This window comes from Cetorhinus maximus, chromosome 1 (assembly GCF_964194155.1).
Source record: "Cetorhinus maximus chromosome 1, sCetMax3.hap1.1, whole genome shotgun sequence".
Taxonomy (NCBI): Eukaryota; Metazoa; Chordata; class Chondrichthyes; order Lamniformes; family Cetorhinidae; genus Cetorhinus; species Cetorhinus maximus.
In genome coordinates, this window is record NC_135879.1 from 206764263 (window position 1) to 206783787 (window position 19525).

Consider the following 19525-nt stretch of genomic DNA (forward strand, 5'->3'; position numbering starts at 1 on the left):
CTGGAGAATTGCGTATGTTACACTGTTGTTCCAAAAAAGGGTGTAATGATAAATCCTGCAACCACAGGCCAGTCAGTTTAACCTTGGTGTTAGGGAAGCTTATAAGAGATGATAAGCCAGGACAAAATTAATAGTCACTCAAACAAGTGTGGATTCATTACGAAAAGCCAGTGTGGATGTGTTCAATTCAAGTCATGTCTAACCAACTTTTTGTTGATGTAAAAGAGAGGATTATTGAAGGCAGTGCAGTTGATGTGATTTGCATGGACTTCCAAAAGGCCACAAAATAGACTTGTGAGCAAAGTTGAAGCCCATGCAATAAAAGGGAAAATGGCAGAATGAATATGAAGTTGGCTGAGTGACAAAAATGGTGCGGTGCTGAATGGTTGTACTTTGGACTGGAGGAAGGTATACAGTAGAGTTCCCCAAGGGTTGATACTAGGATCACTACTTTCCTTTATATTTCAATTACCTAGTCTTGAATGTAGGATGTATAGGGCACAGTTTCAAAATTTGCAGAGGACTCAAAACTTGGAAGTATTATGAATTGAGAGGAGACTAGCAATAGACTTCAAAAAATCATAGACAGCCTGGTCGAATGGGAAGAAATTGGCAGATGAAATTCATTGCAGAGAAGTGTTAAGTCGTACATTTCAGTAGGAAGAATGAAGAGATGCGATATAAAATAACAAGGGCACAATTCTAAAATGGGTGCAGGAACAGAGGGGCCTGGGGGTATATGTGCACAACTCATTGAAGGTGGCAGGGCAGGCTGAGAAAGTGGTTAAAAAGCTATTCAGGATCCTGGACTTAATAAATAGAGACATATAGAACAAAACCAAGGATATTATGATGAATCTTTACAAACTCTTGTTTGGTCTCAGGGGCACAGCACTTTAGGAAGAATGTGAAGACCTGAGAGAGAGTACAGTAAAGCTTTACAAGAATGGTTCCAGGGATTGGAGAAACTGGGGTTATGCTTCCTAGAGAAGAGAAGGTTGAGGGGAGATTTAATAGAAGTACAAAATCATGAGGCATTTAGACAGGTAGGCAGAAACTCTTCCTTTTCACAGAAGGGTTGAGAACCAGAGGACTTCGATTTAAGGTGGTTGGCAAAAGAAAACAACAACAACATGAAGAAAATCTTTTTACATAGCGAAGGATCTGGATCCACTACCTGAGAGTGTGGTGGAGGCAAATATAATTGGGGTTTTCAAAAGGCGATTGGAGAAGCATCTGAAAAGAAAACAAATCGCAGGGATATGGGGAAAGGTTAGGGGAGTGGGATTAGTTCAGATGCTCTAGGAGAGAGCCGGCAAGGACATGGCAGGCCGAATGGGTTACTTCTGTGTTGTTACCATTCTGTGATTGTTACTTTTCTGATTCTAAAACTGGTGAGCACTCTTTAACTTGATTTGTACTGTTTACTCTTGTGTACTTGAAGCTTTGGTGTGGAAAAGCTGTTAGAAGATTCAAAACAGAAACCGCACAGTCCTAGTCAGAACATGATAAACTAGCAAAATTTTTTTTAAGAAGGTTATCTTATCAGAGCTTATCTATATTTTACTAAATGCACAATGCTTTTCATAACAGCATCTGGTTTATATCAGAAACCTGGCATTTTTAGGGTCTGGTGACTTTAATTTCTGGATATGAATCTTTACTGATCCTACTGATTTTGCCAAACGTTACCTCTTTTGTTTAGAAGATGGGTAAGGTGTGCATAGGTAGGATAGTTAAATATTAATCTTTAGAGGAAAATATTTTCCATGCACTATTTAGATTTTCAGAAGTTTGTGTGTAAAGTAAATTGGTCAGTGTAACAAGTCAGCTGTATGTACTTGCCAATGATTTGGAGACCAACGGTCTGATTTTAACTTTGTATAAGTGAATGGGTTTTGAGTGAGTTAAAATTGGGTCCCAAAACTCAAAGCTTCTATAAAGGGGCGAAACAATGGGGACTCTCAGGTGTGGATAACTCAACATTCAGCTGGGGTTCAGTTACAAGTCGGTTGCAGTTGTGTTTCTGAGAAACAACAGCTAAGTCTTCATACCTGTAAATGTCACAGAGAAGCCTGCCTTTGAACCATGATAGATATTATATTTAATCTAGTGAAGGTAAAGAGTCGTCAACATGTGAAATGGGGGTCCAGTGCTCTCAATCCTAGAAATTGCAGCACAGAAAGGGCCATTTGGCCCTTTGCCCATGTTAGTTCTTCACCTGGGGTTAATATTCTGATCCCATTCTCTAGTACTTTCCCCAAATCCCTTGAAATTCTTTCTTTCCAAGTACCTATCCAAATTCATTTCAAATCATGTTATTATGTAACTGCTGCCTTAGCAGGCACTTGTGATAGGCATTTCATGTCCTTGTGAGTTTCGCCTAACTTCCCACTTCATTATTTTAGTGATCATCCTCTCGCTGTGAACCCTTGCTGCCGATTTGCCGACCAGCAAAAGCAACCTCATAGCTGACCCTCTGAAAGTTTCTATAACATCTCCTTGAAACTTCTCTGTTCAAGTGAGAAACACCTTAACTTTCTAAGCCTTAATAACTATGATTTCTTATTCCTGCTAACATTCTAATATGTTTTTTTGCCATATCCTTTCCAATTCCTATAATGAGTTGCTTGGAACATTGAAATTATTGGAAAGTAAAACCAGCAGATGTTTTGATCCTGTCCATTCTGTACAGATGCATTAGGTTAAAATTATCCCCCATGTATCTACAGCCTCATATCCTTTTTTCCTCCATCCACTTAAAAGTCCAGTCATCTTCCTGTTTTTCTTCCCAATGAGTATTACATATTCCCTTTATCCGTGCAGCTATCAGTTAAGGAACAACCTTGATGGAATTACTGTGGTTTCTTACTGGATGGAATTTGTAGTATAGATGGAATAATAATGATCTATTTCAATCTTTTTGCAAACTAGATATTCTTTGGATTCGTGCAAAGCAATGCATTAAGGCAACAGAGGTGACTTTAAGATGAGGGGGTGAAAAAATGGGAAAGACAGTTTGAGAAATAATGATGGAGAGAGGGGAACCATATTAAACAAACTGAGGAGTAAATTAGATGCATAAAGAAGCTGATTCAAAACTGAGACTTAATTGTTACAGCATGGGTTTAGAGAAGAATTTAATCCTTTGTGATGATTGGTAAAGGTAAACAAGGTACACACTTTAGGATGAAAAGGGAGAGATGGAAAAACAATTTTCAGGTAATCATGAAACATCCTTTGTTTTACATTAATAGGGATAAGTAGATATGATTTTGATCTATTCACCCTCATTGAATAGAAACTTCAACCCAACATTATTTTTTAAAAAGTAGTTCCCCAAAGATAAAACAAGAGTGCTTAAAAGCTATAGGTTCAGCAGGTATTTGAAATCATCTTTGACATTAACTTAAGTGGTGTTGAAATTGGGGGTTTAAATCTCAAGCAGGTAACTGAAGTGGTGAAGACACATCTGAATTTATGGAGATAACAGTGGATGAAGTGCTTGAAGTTTCTTTAAGCACCAGGCCAACATGGCAGCACTAACATAAGAAGGATTGCATTTGAAATTGGGAGCAAATTTGGCAAATTCATCAAACAATGAAGGCCATACAAAAAGATAATAATGGACAAAAGTATTTGAAGTACTCTTATATATGCAAAATCGAGGTGAAGGATCAAGGGGACTAGTTAGAATAGCTTGTTAATGTTTTCTTTTCAGGTTTGTGTCTTGTGTTCTTAGTCAACTCCCAGTGAGATTTCTACTGTTTCATTATTGGTACTTCCAGTAAGACTTTTTTGTTGTTGAAATAATAGGTCCTGAGTCTTCTGTTTATTAAAGCGGCCTTTCCTAACATTTTGTTGTGACATTTTTATATAGTTTTGCGCACGCCACAGCTGGATTAACAACATGTTTGCCCTTTATACCAGTTAAGTGGCTCATTAGCTGCTTGAGAAGTGTGAAAGGGCCATTATTTTAGGTGAGCTGTGATTGGCCAGTTTCTTTTCTGTCGTTCCTGTTTAACAGATTTGTGATGCACAAAAGAAACTGTATTAAAATTCTGCCAGTCATTTTGGTTCAAAACTTGTTTTAAAGCAAGGCAAACATTTTTAACATGTATTTTTTCGAAGGAAGAGGAAATATTAGCCACATGGAGACAAAATCTGCTCTAGAGAGAGTGAATGGACAGGGTAGTTAAAAATCATGCAGAGGATCAGCATTTCAATGGGGAGAAGTTTATCTGTTATCAGGAGAGGGTAACTAGAAGGACACAAGTATATAAAAGGGAAAAACAAATTGACAACAAAACACAATTTCTGGTTTACTTGACTAACAGGTCGATATCTGGGACTGACTACCAGTTAGCATAGTGAAGCTGGATTTAATTATAACAACAACAGCTTATATTTATATAGTGTCTTTAATGCAATGAAAAGCCCCAAAGTGCTTCATATTGTAAGAAATATGTTGTATGAAACAAAATATGACACCAAACCATATAAGGAGATATTAGGTCAGACGACCAAAAGCTTGGTCAAAGAAGTAGGCATTAAGGATTGTCTTAAAGGAGGAAAGTGAAATAGGGAGGTACAGAGGGTATTCTAGAGTTTAGGGCCGAGGCAACTGAAGGTGCGGCCACCAATGGTGGAGCAACTAAAATCAGGTATGCTCCAAGAGGTTAGAATTAGATAAGCATAGATATCTCAGAGGGTTGTGGGACAGATGGGGATTACAGAGACAGGGAGCGGTTTAGAAACAAGGATGAGAATATTAAAATCAATATGTTCTTGACCAGGATCCAATCCAGGGCAGTGAGTACAGGAATGATTGATGACTGGGACTTGGTGCGAGTTAAGACATAGGCAGCAGAATTTAGGTACATCCTATAAAGATATTAACAATTTGAGGTTTTGTGCTGGGTTACAAGGAGATGGAGCTGCTTGCAGAAGTAGCACACCATGACTAAATGAACTGAATGGGCCTTTTACCAGCCTCCACATTGAATCTGAAATTTTCAGTCAATGCATGAGCTTTTCTGGTAGCCTAGGAGCATGGAAACTTTCGCAAATAAACTAGGCCAAACCTGGAGACCTGACAAGTATTAAGAAAGAGGTGAAGTAATGTTATTCAGTAAGGGTTGCATTCAAGGATTTTAAATGCGAGTTGCTGAAAGCTATGCATAACGTGATTTTTCCTCTGCTGTCATTAAAATTATTTCTGACTCTAACTGAACCAAATCATGCTGATCCAATGTTGAATCTCCTCATCAATGGTGGCCTTTTGATAGAGGTGGCTGTCAAGGTACGGGAACTGCTCAACATTAATGCTCTCCTTCAATATATATGGAAGGTGGAGTATTTGGCTGACCAGGTGTGAGTTGATATGAGTTTTGTTTGGACAATGTTTGAGGACAGACCGAATTTCTTGTATTCAGAATTGAAGAGACGTTCAAATCCGATGCAGAGTGGGCAACCACACTGTAGTCATACATAAACTGTAGACCAAGTAGTCTATATTGGTCAATTTAGTTTTGGCACAGAGGCAACTAAGATATAGTTTTCCATCTAGGTGACATTTAACACACACCAGAAAGCATTTGATCTTTGATGAGGTGACTAGCCACTGCCAGAGGTAGATTGCAAATAGTATGGGTGCTGTTACATGGCCTTGCTTGACCCTGGTCCAGATTTTGAAGGTGTCTGTTTCATATCTTCCATGTAGGACAGTTGCAGTTATATCATTATGAAGCAATGCATATTCCTAAGACAGATTGACACATTCCTGAACTGACAGACATTAGTAGCTTGAAATATTATACAGTAATCATTTCATTTAGTTTATCTATTGTTTGCATGAGAGTGCATGCACATCATTGAAAGAAGCAGCTTAAAAAGAGGTGATGGCTCTCTTGAGAAAGATTCTTATGTAGGCTGAAGAGATAGGGATTAGTGAGAGAGCTTTATAAATTCTGTCATTTATAAAAATAACTTCTGCCGGTACATTAAGCATTTGTATCTGAAATCAGGTAATGGGTTCTTTACTGAAAAATAATACTTGCTTCATATCAGTTAACCATTAAATTTTCTCAGAAATTGGATTAAAATGTTGGGATTTACCATTGGCAAAGGTCTTTAATTGAATCTTTAGAGAACAAAGCAGTCCGTGCACGCATGAAACAAGACCTGGATAACATCCAGGCTTGGGCTTATAGGTGGCAAGTAACATTCACGTCTCTCAAATGCCAATCAATGGTCACCTCCAGAAAAAAAAAGTCAAACTACCTCCCCTTGACATTCAACAGGATTATCATCACTGAATCCTATCTACCATTTACATCTTAGGGGTCACCATTGACCAGAAACTTAACTGGACAAGCTATGTAAGCTATGATTGGAGCCTTCATTTTTTAGGGCAGTTAAATCACCCCCCTACTCTGCAAAACCTTTCTACCATCAAGGTGCAATTGGGTCAGGAGCATGCTGGAATACTCTTCACCTGCCTGGATATGAGCAGTTCCAGCAACGCGAAAGGAACTTGACACAGTTCAGACAAAGCAGCCTGCCGGATTGACACCTCATTCACCATCTTAAAATTCATTCCTTCCATCGCTGGCTGCACTGTGGTTGCAGTGTGTACCGTCTACAAAAATGCAACACTGCAACTTGGCTCTTCCAAGCTCACTGCCTCTACAAGCTAGAAGAAAAGGACAGCAAGCATATGGGAACATGGCAAGCTCCCCGCTAAGTCTCACAACATTCTGGCTTGGTACCTTCATTGTCGCAGGGTCAAATTTCTGGAACTCCCTCCCTAAAAGCACCATGAGCTCTAGCAATAAATGCCAGCCTTTCCAGTGATGCTCATATCCTGTGAACAATTTTTTTTCCTGCCCCACCTTCTTTTCTGGCCACCACACTTTAGGAATGACGCGAAGGCCCTTGAAAGGGTGCAGAGGAGATTTAATAGGATGGCTTCAGTGATTGGGGATTTTAGCTACAGTGTTAGGTTGGAGAAACTGGGTTCTTTGGAGCAAGGGGAGGTTTGATAGTTTGTGACAAATTTGGATAAGGTAGATAAGGAAAAAAACTGTTCCCATTCGCTGATGGTACAAGGACAAGGGGACACAGATTTAATGTTTTGGGCAAGAGATGCAGGGCAAATGGTGGAATTTGAATTGAAGCAATAAAAATCTGGAATTAAAAGTCTAATGATGACCATGAAGCCACTGTCGATTGGAGTTAAAACCCATCCTTTCCTTTAGGGAAGGAAATCTGACATCCTTACCTGGTCTGGCTTACATGTGACTCCAGACCCACAGCAATGTGGTCAACTCTTAAATGCAACCAATTCTGTTGTATTCAAACCACTAGAAAGTCAGTGTGGGTGTACCTACACCACATGGGTTGAAGTGGTTCAAGAAGGCAGCTCACCTCCACCTTCTCAATTAGGGATGGGCAATGAATGCTGGCCTAGCCAGCAATGCCCACATCCAATGAATAAAAGAAATGCAGGGGGAATGTGAGGAAGAACCTTTTTTACGCAGCTGGAGACGGAGGCAATCAATTACTTCAAAAGAAAATTGGGCGGGAACAAGAAGGAAATAAACTTGCAGGGCTTTGGGGGTAGAACAGGGAATGGGACTGACTTGTTTGCTCCATGGAGAGCCAGCATGGACTTGATGGGTTGAATGGTCTCCTTTGGCCACAATTGGAGAACCGGTAGGGCATTCCATGGAGGAGACCTGATAGAATCAAGTGCCCTTCAGGCACTTAGGGTCCACCTTTGGGCTTTCCCTGCAATTGAGACTCCCACAACCAAAGGTGAGTGAAGGCGGGATGCAGATGCTGGGGTGGTCATGGGGGGGTGGAGGCAAGGGGGTCACAGGCAAGGATAGGGTGGTGGCTTTCAGTGGCTGCCTTCCTCCCCGATGCCAGGTTCCTCAATCAGGCACAGAGTACCCAACTACAAGCTACCCCCCTGGAAGCCGCTGGCAAATGTGATGGGGTTTGCTGGGCAGCTTTTGGGACGTGAGGGAAAGGCGTGCGGCCCCCATTTAATCCCTAAGCCACCGCTAAATTGAGGTGGGCTGAGGGATAATGGGTGTACGCTGGCTCATCAATGGTCCTACATCAGCCCCTTCTACCCTCCAGCTTTACTGAGGGAGGTTTTGCCACTGATAGGAGACATGCACAGCCTCTCCCCCCATGGTCCAGCTGCCATGTTTCCCGCCATGACAGGTTGCATTAAATCCAGTCCTATGACTCCATGATACTCCAAAGTCCCTCCTTTCCTTTCATGAAGATACTGATTCCTGCTAAGGTGTAGTTTTGTAAGCATTGCCTGACCCCCAGGGCCTTGCCCAGGTCACTTGTCTTCCCATATGATAAAAGAAAAGCAGGATTTCTCTCTTGCTACCCGATTTGTTCATTAACTTTGACAGTCCTTCTAGCTCCAGACTTGTTTCCAGGCTGAAGGTAGATTTCCAGTGGAGGTGAGTTGTTGGGTGTTGGGCGGGTGGGGGTAAGTGGGTGAGGAGGTTGGAGGGGGACAACATGGGGTATGGGTACTCAGTCTTTATAGTTGTTTATAATGGAGCTTTTTTGTTCCTAAGTCTGAAAACTATTGAATTATCAAGCCAGTAGGAAGCAGATAAACAGAAAATTGGTGCAATTTTAGCTTTCAGTTTCACCTAACTCATTGATACCCCTGTTGTGGAAGATCTGATTATGGAACAAAACAATGCTCGCTGATAGTGATGGGTGCAATAGCTGCTCTGAAATCTGCTGGAATGTGCCTGGCTAAAGGAGTTAAACAGATATGTTGATTTTCCTTTTTATTCCACAATCCCTCAGTGGGATCCTCTACAACAGCCAGCACTCCTAATGAAGTAGTTGTGTTGGTACCTTGTGATTCGGAGAGAAAAACAAAAAATGAATGTTACAGCTTTATTTTCTTCCTTCTTTTCTTGAGAGATCTAAATGTTTTTGGCATGCCGAAGAAATTTTTTGGGAATTAATATTTACTGGATGTAGGTTTTTTTTTCAGGACTTCTCAGAAATGTGAAGTAATGCATTTTGGAACAGGAAAATGATGGGTAACATAAATTAAATAGTACAATTTTAAAGGGGACACAGGACTAATGGAAACTGAGGGTTTGTATATACAAAGGTTTAAAGGCGGCAGGGCAAGTTGTTAAGGCTGTTTTAAAAAAAGCATACAGGATTATTGGCTTTACAAATAGACTCAAAAGGATTGAAGCAAGGAGGTAAATCACTAGCTAGTTAAGCACAGCTAGAGTATTGTGTATAATTCTGGGCACCACACTTTCGGAAGGATGTCAAGGTCTTGGAGAGGTTGCAGAGGAGATCTGGTAGAATGATGCCAGTTGTTGAGAGACAAGAGAAGTTTTCATTGTTCTTAGAACAGAAAAGGTTAAGGGGAGATTTATTAAATGTACTGCAAATTATAAACTGTTTTGAGAGAGTAAATAGGGAGAAACTGTTTCCACTGGCAGGAAGGTCGGTAACTGGAGGACAAAGATTTAAAATAATTGGCGAAATGTCCCGTGGGAAATGAGAAGGATAGAGTTATTATGATCTGGAATGCACTGCTTGAAAAAAGTGGCAGCAGCACATTCATTAGTTCCTTTCAAAAGGAAATTGAATATATTTTTAAAAGGAAAAATTTACAGAGAAGTGGGGAGAGAACAGGGCAGTCGGATTAATCGAATAACTCTTTCAAGGAAAAGGCGCAAACATGATGGGTTGAATGACCATCTCCTGTCCAGTACGATTCTAACCATGATCTTAGTATCTTTTTGCCTTGATTTGGAAATATTGTTACTCTAAGATATGTCATAAATTTGCAAATTAAATCTTAATTAAACTGTGCAGTATCATTTAAAGAACTTTGTAGTGCATGTACAATTTTATTTATGGAGAACCTACAAAAACCACAAATTCAGATCTTTCAGATTTACTTGGAATAGAAGTTGGCAGGCAGAAAATTTATTGCCATTCCATTGTGTCGGAAACGTCTTTGGAACGTAAGCGTGAGTGTTGAGGGTAGATATCTTGTGCTGTGAGTCAGCCGTGCCTCTGACCCTTGCTCTAAGGCTTTCAGTTCCTGCAGCAGCTTGTTTCTGTATATCCTGTTGCTGGAGGTCAAGGCAAGGGTCGTTGGCTTTGGGGAGCAGATTGCTGACAATATCCTGCCTGCTGCAGGTGGTTCGTGCAAATAAGCCGGTGTTTGAATTTCTGGCCAATGACTGAGGGAGGATATGCAGGCTGGCTTGCCTTTTAGCAAATTTCCAGCTACTCTGATTAAAGTAATAGATGTTTTATTTTAAATTTCATGTTTAAAGGATTATGATGTAATGGCATGTCAAGATAGAAACTTGTTGGTAATTTGATTTGTCTCATTTTAAACCTAGTTTTCACCAGATTAGTATTTTTTCCTATTCTGTTCAGTGTTCCTCCTTCACTTCTGTAGACACCATTCCCAAAGCAAATTGTTTCAGAATATTTTGCAATTTGCATACTTTTCTTTCTACTTTGTTAATTTTATTCCATCCTACCTTGAACACTGAAACTCATACTGAGGACATATATGGTGGTTGACTTTAGCTCAGGCAGGATCGGTGCATGGTTTCCAACTCTAGTACCTGGATAACCCTCAACTTCTTTCTTGAGAGATCTGTCACAGTACTGTGCACTCCGAAATCTCTATTTTGTCATAGTGCTGACTTTCTTTCCTGTCATGCAACTCCTGACACTTTGGCCTGAGTATCAACCGGGACAGGTTACGTAGGTGGGGGAAAAGAGGGGGAGGAGTGGGGAGAGGAGCTTGGAGGGCCTGGACACACAGGAATATAGGAAATAAGAGACATTAGGCCCCTCAAACCTGATCTACCATTCAACCAGATCATGGCTGAGTTTCTACTCAACTCCATTTTCCCGCACCATTTCCATATTCTTGATATCTTTAATATCTAGAAATCTATTGATCTCTGTCTTGAATATACTCTGTGACTGAGCCTCCACAGCCCTCTGGGGTAAGGACATCCAAAGATTCACCACCCTCCAAGTGAAGAAATTCCTCCTCATCTCAGTCCTAAATGGCTTACATCTTATTCTGAGACTGTGTCCCCTGGTTCTAGACACTGCCCCCCCCACCCCCAGCCATGGGAAGCATCCTTCCTGTTTCTACCCTGTTGAGCCCTGGTAAGGAGGTCAAAACTGTGCACAATACTCCAGGCGTGGTCTCACCAAGGCTCTATACAAATACAGCAAGACTTCTTTATTTCTGTACTCCAGTCCTCTCCTTTCTTCTTCAATTGTGGGGTTATATTTGCTACCTTCCAATCTGTAGGAACCGTTCCAGAATATATAAAATTTTGGAAGATGACCACTAACGCATCCACTATCTCTACAACCACCTCTTTGAACACTCGTGTGAAGATCATCAGGTCCAGGGAATTTATCAACTTTCGGTCCCATTAGTTTCTGCAGTACTACTTTTTTTTCACTAATACTAATTTCTTTCAGTTCCTCATTCTCACTAGTCCCTTGGTCCTCTAGCATTCCTGAGAGGTTTTTGATGACTTCCCCTGTGAAAACAGACACAAAGCATTTGTTTAGCTTCTCTGCCATTTCCTTGTTCTCCATAATAAATTCTGATGTCTCTGTATGTAGTGAGCCCACATTTGATTTTTCTAATCTTTTCCTTTTTACATAATTATAGAAGCTTTTACTGTTTGTTTTTACGCTTCTCACTAATTTGCTCTCGTGTTCTATTTTCTGTTTCTTTATCAGTTTCTTGGCCCTCCTTTGCTGAATTCTAAAATTCCCCCAGTCAACAGGCTTGTTACTCTTTTTTTCAGCTTTATAAGCCTCTTCCTTTGATCTAATACAATCTTTAACTTCTCTTGTTAGCCATGGTTGGGTCACCTTTCCTGCTGAGTTTATGTGCTTTAAGGGAATGTAAATTTGTTGTAAGCCATGTATTGATTCTTTAAATGCTAGCCATTGCCTGTCTGCTGTCATAACTTTTAAATAAAAGCAAAATACTGCGGATGCTGGAAATCTGAAACAAAAACAAACATTGCTGGAAAAACTCAGCAGGTCTGACAGCATCTGTGGAGAGGAAGACAGAGTTAACGTTTCGAGTCCGAATGACTTCATCAGAACTCGATGAAGAGTCATATGGACTTGAAACGTTAACTCTGTCTTCCTCTCCACAGATGCTGTCATAACTTTTAATGTTGCTTCCCAATCTATCACAGCCAATTTGTTCCTCATACTTTCGTAGTTTCCTTTGCTAAGGCCCTAGTTTCAGATTGACCGACATCACTTTCAAATTTAATGTAAATTTCTAACATATTATGGCCACTCTTCCCTAGATGCTCCTTTATGATGAGATTATTAATTAGTCCTTTCTCTTTGCACAATACTAGATCTAAAATAACTCACTTTCTAGTTGGATCCTCAACATACTGTTCTAGAAAACCATCTTGTATACAACACTACTGCTCCTCCTGGCCCACAAGCAGCACTGTGAAGGGTCTTAGTTTTTGCGCCAAAGCTACCTTCACCTCACTTTAGCTGCTGGGATTCTTGAGGCCTGGTATACCTGGCTGACCACAATAAAAGCTGCAAAGCAGGTTAAATCCAAGGCTGCCAGCCTCATTAAACTATTTAACTTCCCATCCCTTCTGGGAGTGGGTTGGCTGCCTGCCTCTTCTCCTGCTCCCAGAAGCCCTGGATGTGTGTGCTAAAATGCAATCCTTTATTTCCTCGAATCTGACTGTTTTGGGAAATTATCAGTCTGAACATTGTACCATTAGACCCTAGAAACTTTCAGAATAACCTGATGTATGTAATGTACAAAGGATGCAGGGTGCTTCCCAGGCAGTAATTCAATCCAGTAGTTCAGGTAGCATCAGAAGTATTAATGCCTGTCATCTGGACCCCTAGATAGGATTACCTTCTCAGCTTTTACTAGGGGACATCTGATGATGTTTGTTACAGTGGACAGAAATTAATTTTATGTGCAATGTTCACTATTTGTTTTCTGTTTTCTCTAAGCGTGTGTTTTTTTTTTTCGTTTGATAGCTAGAAGTGCATTTCTTCCCCTCCAGATGCAAGTATTTAACTTACTATAGTGTAAAATTCCCAATAAAAATTGTTTGTGTTACTTGTTTTAATGCTGGCCTGCATAAACAATGTCACTTATTTAAATCTCTGGTCAATAGTGTCAACACATTAGGGGGTGGTGAACTCTTTTTTTTAAGAAAAAATACCTTGTGACCTCTTTGTATGCAACTCGTTTAAATGGCTTTACAAATTGGTGATTCTAAATGTCACTCTTAATGTTTCGCCAATGTTGACAGCTCAGCAATTGCCATCATATTGTTAAATATTTGTACAGTGATATATATGTGTATATGCATGTGTATTAATCATGATCGTAGAGGTGGAGTTGATTGTTTTGATGAAATATTAGTATAACAGTTCTGAACAGCTAGCATATTTGAATTTTCTAAAATTTTTAATATAAACTGAGGATAACGTTTTTTGTAATTTTGCTAATATAAACTGCAGATAATACAGGTTTTGCTGCCACCTCAGAATTTTTATGATTATAATTTCTAAAGAACCATTTAAATGAAAGGTTGATTCTAAATTGCTGTTTTGCAAGCTCACAAGATTTTCCTGAAAACATTAAAAAATACATGTTAACAGTTTTCTGGTCCTAGTTTTTAAATTTGGCTTTGAACTAAGTGAGCTGAAGTAACAGTAATTATTTGGGAGGTAAGAGACAGAGTAGGATTAAAGAAATGTTCTCTGATGTAAGGATGTGCCAAGTAGTGTTCCTTAGGGATCTTCACTATGACCTCGGCTTTCCATCGTAAATATTAATGAATAAGCTGAATAATTAGAGAGTTGTACATCCAAGTGTGCAGGTGAAACTAAGTTAGATGGCACAGTAAGTTGCGTAGATGGAAGCAGGAATCTTGGCAGACGAAGTGAGTAGGCACAACTCTGGTAGTTGGAGGCTAATGTCGGGGTCAATGTAAGATCTACTTTGGATCTGAGAAGAACAAATCAGAATATTTTCTTAATGGTGAAAGCCTAGGGCATGTGCAGGATCAAAAGTTTCCATGCACACAAATCACTAAAATCTAGTCCACAAAAGAGATGTACAGAAACGATATATTGTTTCTTGCAAGGGGTACGGTGCAGATTCACCAGATTGAAATTGTGCTTTAAAGGGTCAAATTATGAGGATTGATTTCATAAACTTGGCTTGTATTCCCTTGAGTTTGGAAATGTTTAACATGATAAAGGAATTGAATGGTATAGATGCAGGAAAACTATTCCTTCTGCTAGGGTAATCCAGAAAAAGAGGATGTTACTTTAAGATTACAGCTAAGTTTTTTAGGAGTGAAATCAAGAAACATTTTATCATGCAGAACAAACTTTCCCTCCAAAAGGATGTTGGGTCAATTGAAAATTTTAAAAATGAGATCAATAGATTTTTTTATTAGTTAAAGGGATCAAAGGATATGGAGCAAAGGCAGGTAAATGGACTTGAGGTACAGATTAGCCATGTTTTATCTGAATTACTGCCTGGAGTTGGCTTGGCACCACTTGCTTAAGTACGCTTCTGTTACCTTGCTCTTCAGTTGTACAGTACAGTTTATATTGGTGCAAGGCTAACAGCACCCACTATATAATTTATTAGCCTTATCATAGACTGCATGACAAGAAGACATCAACAGAACAAGTATTCCACCACTTCTTAATACAGTTAAAAGGATTGCACCGTCACCACGACGCAGAGTATCACAGGAATTATTTTATTATGGCGGTTTACCAGATTATTTCAGTAGAATCGTAACTTCCCCAACTGTTAACATTTTTATAAAAGGGAAGTGAGAAAACGTTTTAAGTACGCACCATGCCTGGTTGTGATTTGTTTGTGATGACACTGTGATTTATAATATACACTGCACGCCTATTTTGCAGTGAAGCAGAAGGAAGTTTACAGTTTGCTGAGGGTTTAACGTTTAGTTTGGTAAAGTCCTGTTTAAGGCATATTAAGCTTTTGAAGATTGTAAGAACGTTTTTGCACCAAGGAAAAACTTGATCCTTTTATAATACACTGCAACGTGTTTTGTTAAAAACTATTATTGAGAAACAAAGTTGAACTGCCAGCAAGGACATTATCAAGGTCAAAGAGAGTAGAAGAGAAGATGCAGTAAATCAAGGACTGTTCAGGCGACACAAAGCTTGGGTTTTAAAAGATTGCAGGAAGAGGAGGAAACTGAGGCAGGTAAGCAGTTCACAATCCTGAGAAAGAACAATTTGAAGTAGAAGATGATGAAATGAGCCCTGAGTTCAACATGGTGAAGATTGGATTTAAAATCTTCTGCCATTATACAGACACCATTATTCTACTGTTTTGTTTTATTAAAGAAGGTTCAATGTGAATGCGCTCATAAATGTTCATAAACTGCCGAGGATATTACGTCCTCACAGGGTTAAATTGTTGGCAGACAACTCTGCTGCAGCTCTGACTGTATTGTATTTGTGTATTGATGTGTTTCTTGATATTTTTACTTTTGTAATTAAAAACGAAAATGTGGCTAGTAATGGAGGTCAATTTCACATCACTCATACCCCTTTCTCACTTTATTTCTTTGTTTTCCCATAGGCAGTATCTGACTTTTGTATGACTGCCAGGGAGCCCTAATATAACTTCCACCCCCCCCCCCCCCCCCCCCCCCCCGACTCCCAAAAGAGTCTTTGGAGTGGGATGATGAAAGAAGAATGGAAGAGAATTTAAATGGATATAAAAAAAATCAAATTAGCTTAAGAAATATAACCATCATCTCTGTCACGTTAAGCGTGTCATTTTTAAAAGTATGTGCACTTAAAGGAGGAATTAATCTGCTTTGTTCTTGTGTCCTATTTTTGATCTATCTGTTTCCATGTCATGAAGACTGACATTGTGCTGTTAGGGTATTGTGTGTTATTGTCATCTGCACGGAACTCGCTGTATTGACTTGAGTGTTTTTTTCCCTCTGTAACTAGTGTAAAATCTATTGTGCCTATACCTTTGGGAGACTTCTCTACCTGTTGCAGAAAAATGCCTTGAGAATTGCTTCTCAGATCCTCACCAGATTTTTCTGGCTGCGTTTTATAGATTGAGCCGCTTTCCTATTGAATTTGGGGTTACCTTGTGTAAAATCAAACTGACAGCAAAATTGTTGTCTACAATTTTTATCTAAAAATAAATACTGATAGATGTCTATTGTAAACCAACCTATATGGCAACTGCCTGATTTTGACTGTCCTGAGAAAGAATCTATTTTTATAAGGAGAAGAGGGATTTCACATTGATTCAGTGACTGGACTTTATATTGGGACCACCATCTTCATTGCATTTAAGGCCAAGCATAAAATGTAATGTTACTTCATGTAATCTCTGCAGGTCACAAACTCAGTTCCTCCACTGGAAGCAGAAAAAAGGGCCTACAAATTTGATAGCGCTGCATCCGTTTTTAGAATACTAAACAGGCAACTAATCCTCTAATATTATGAGCCAACTTTGCATATGCAAATCAATGGCCTCTTGCCTAGTTGATCTCAGGTTGTCAGCTGTGCTCAGAACTGAAAGAGGTCTACATTCAGCCAAACCAGCAGCCCATAAAGAATCATTCAATCTCCATCATCATCTTCACCCCGCTACTGATCACAGCCTTACTCTCACTCCATTGCAACCTTCACCCCAATTGGACCCTTCTCCTGATTGCCGCACTCCCGATCTCCCCCATCACCCACCTCTGGATTGGCCACCTCCAATCAGACCTTCTCTCCCAACCATCTCATTACCTCCTTCACCTTCTAATCAGTCCTTCTCTCCTTGTCATTCCCCCCCACTTAATTGACCTTTCTCCATACCAACCATGCTTACCATACCCCTCACCAACTCCTGATCCCCCTTTCTCTCTCAATTGGCCCTGTCAAGCTCCATCCCATTCCTCACCCCTGCTCTCGCACCGATTGACCCTGTCCTGATTGGCTCTTCCTCTGACTCCTCTCTAACAATTTCTCCCTCCCAATCAGCTCTTCTCTCTCGATCACCCCCTTTCAATTGGCCTTTGTCTCCTCTTCCCCTCCCACAAAATTATCAACAAATAATGTTAAGGTATGTGTGTACTAAAGATGTGTCATTGTGTAGCAGGCACAGAAGAGGTGGTTGTGCCACTAGTGATCTTGTTTCTACCCACAAACAGAAACTGGGGAGGCAGAAAAAATATTTGCCTGCTATTTTTGACATTAACCATTACTACTTCAATCCATTAGAAATTGACAAATTTGTATTTCAGGCGAGTTCAAATTAGTCTGAGGGCTATAAGTGCAGTATTCCTGTTAATATATGGCCATTGTCATCCTCCTCATTCCACATCTTTGTGAACAGAATTAATTTATTTCAGTTTGAGCTCCTCTCTCTACTCATCCCATTAATGAAATGCAGTTGAATAAAAATTAAGCCCTTTCTTTTCTCTTTTTTTCTAGCTCCATTTGACTGCCATGAGAAGAGGAATGCGATCAAAGGTAAGTCCTGTTTCAATTAACTCCAGTAAGGTCAGAAGGTATTGCTTTCATTTTCATTGGCTGCTGCAGCCAGACTTAATTTGTTTCCACCTTGTGAAAACGCGCCATTGGAAAACAAATGGGAGGAGGCCACAATCCTTTGTTGAGGTGCCTCCACAGCGATGATAAAACTCATTGTCCGCACTCTCAAATGTTTGCTGTGGCAAAATACTGAACAGTTTGTGGAGCTGTACCTTGCCATAGGCTGATGCCAGTAGCAGAGGAGATGAGAAAACAGTAAGGGAAAAAAAAAACGCTGTAACTGACAACTGAGAGTTAAATGGCTATCTTCCAGATAGTGGATAGTTTTTCACCTGAGTTGGAAATCAAGCAAATCTTTAAAAGATTTCTGAAAGGCTACACGTGGCTGCTCACCGTTGAGCGATAATTTGTGTTTGAATAATTGTATCTGAGATTCACTCTCGTGATTTATCGATCTATTGGACAGTAAAATTAGAGAGCACGCTTATAGAATAAAAATATAACTCTGTCAATCGCTGTACCATTTCCAGCCTGAATGTATTTTTATTATTATTTTTAAAAATGCCCATCCTTGGTGTATATTGCGGAACATATTACATTGATTTTCAAATGCTACAAACTCTGATATTGCATGACTAACAACTCTGAAATTTCTCATGGCAATTCTTCTCAGGTTCTTTATTTACTCTGCATGCAGTGTCCATGGTTTTCATGGGTTTGGGGAGGAACAAGCCAGAGCTTCAGTTTATTTAAGAGCTGAAGTTGTTGGTTTGGGAAATTACAGGTCAGCTATATAATGGTGAAGCTTTTTTATTTTGCTTCTGAGTAGAATGGATGTTCTTTGGAATTCAGGTCTTTACAGATGTAGCTGAACCCATCCAACTTGATGTTGTTGCAAGAATGGATTCAATATATTAATTCTTTTGAGATACTGCAGCAGCATTTTAATATCATAACATTTTTAAAAATAAAGCTTCAGTGATTGTTGGGTGAGGACAGATTAACTCAGCTGTGACGCTCTGTAGTTGGATAAGCTAATAATGTAGGCAACCATGTGAATGGAAATAGTACTGGTAATCAAAAGTAAACCAGCAGTTTTGGATGTTTGATCAGAATTTGAGGACTAGAACATGAATGTAACAATAAACTTCATCCCTGTTCTCACCATTTTATATTGTAGAGGGACATGGTCTTGGGATTGCTCATCATCCTCACTTACATTAGAGTCTTACATTAGGGATAAAATTAAAGAAGAACCACAAGAAGGGAAAAATAGACCACATGTAGCTTTTTAAATTTTTTTTTGCATAGAATTACACAGAATCTACAACAGGGAAAGAGGCCACTTTGGTCCAACTGCTCTGTGCTGATGTTTATACTCCTCTGCCCATTCATTAGTTATTTATGTATCTGTATTTTTAGATATTTGCTTCTCCACTCCATTTAGTTCCTTACTTTCCAAGGAATAAGTAGTCTCCTTATTCCTCTTAGAAAATGAACTATCTCACACATTGTCATATTGAACTCCAGTTGCCATTTATCTGCCCATTCTGCAAGCCTGATTTTTGGTACAGTTCTAAATTTTAGCTATACTGCTACCTCTGCATCCACCCATCCCTGTCACACATGCACGCACATGCCTGCAGAATCATAGAATTGTTATGCATGCACGCACATGATTAGATAACGTCTGCAAATGTCAACACGCTGCCTCTAATTCCTGAGTCCAAATCATTTTAAATATTAAAGCAGTCTGATATTCATATAGCACTTTCACAACCACCTCGAGTCTCAAAGCACTTTATATCCAATGAAGTGCTTTTGAAGTGTAGTCACTGTTGTAATGCAGGAAAATGCAGCAGCTAATTTGTGCTCAGCAAAC

At 39.6% G+C, this 19525-nt stretch overlaps 1 protein-coding gene across 12 annotated transcripts in view; it reads left to right on the plus strand.

Annotated features, from left to right (window-relative positions):
* The window catches only part of tcf4 (transcription factor 4), a 578439-nt gene that overhangs the window by 275387 nt on the left and 283527 nt on the right, over positions 1-19525 (plus strand). For 10 of the 12 annotated variants that reach the window (XM_078552205.1, XM_078552262.1, XM_078552187.1 and 7 more), the window contains one exon: positions 17584-17622. The exons of 1 other annotated variant lie outside the window; for it this stretch is intronic. In XM_078552205.1, the coding sequence (XP_078408331.1) occupies positions 17584-17622 (39 nt within the window). Of the gene's footprint in view, positions 1-15030; positions 15335-17583; positions 17623-19525 lie in introns of those variants that run through there. One more of the 12 variants, XM_078552281.1, reaches the window with a different exon arrangement.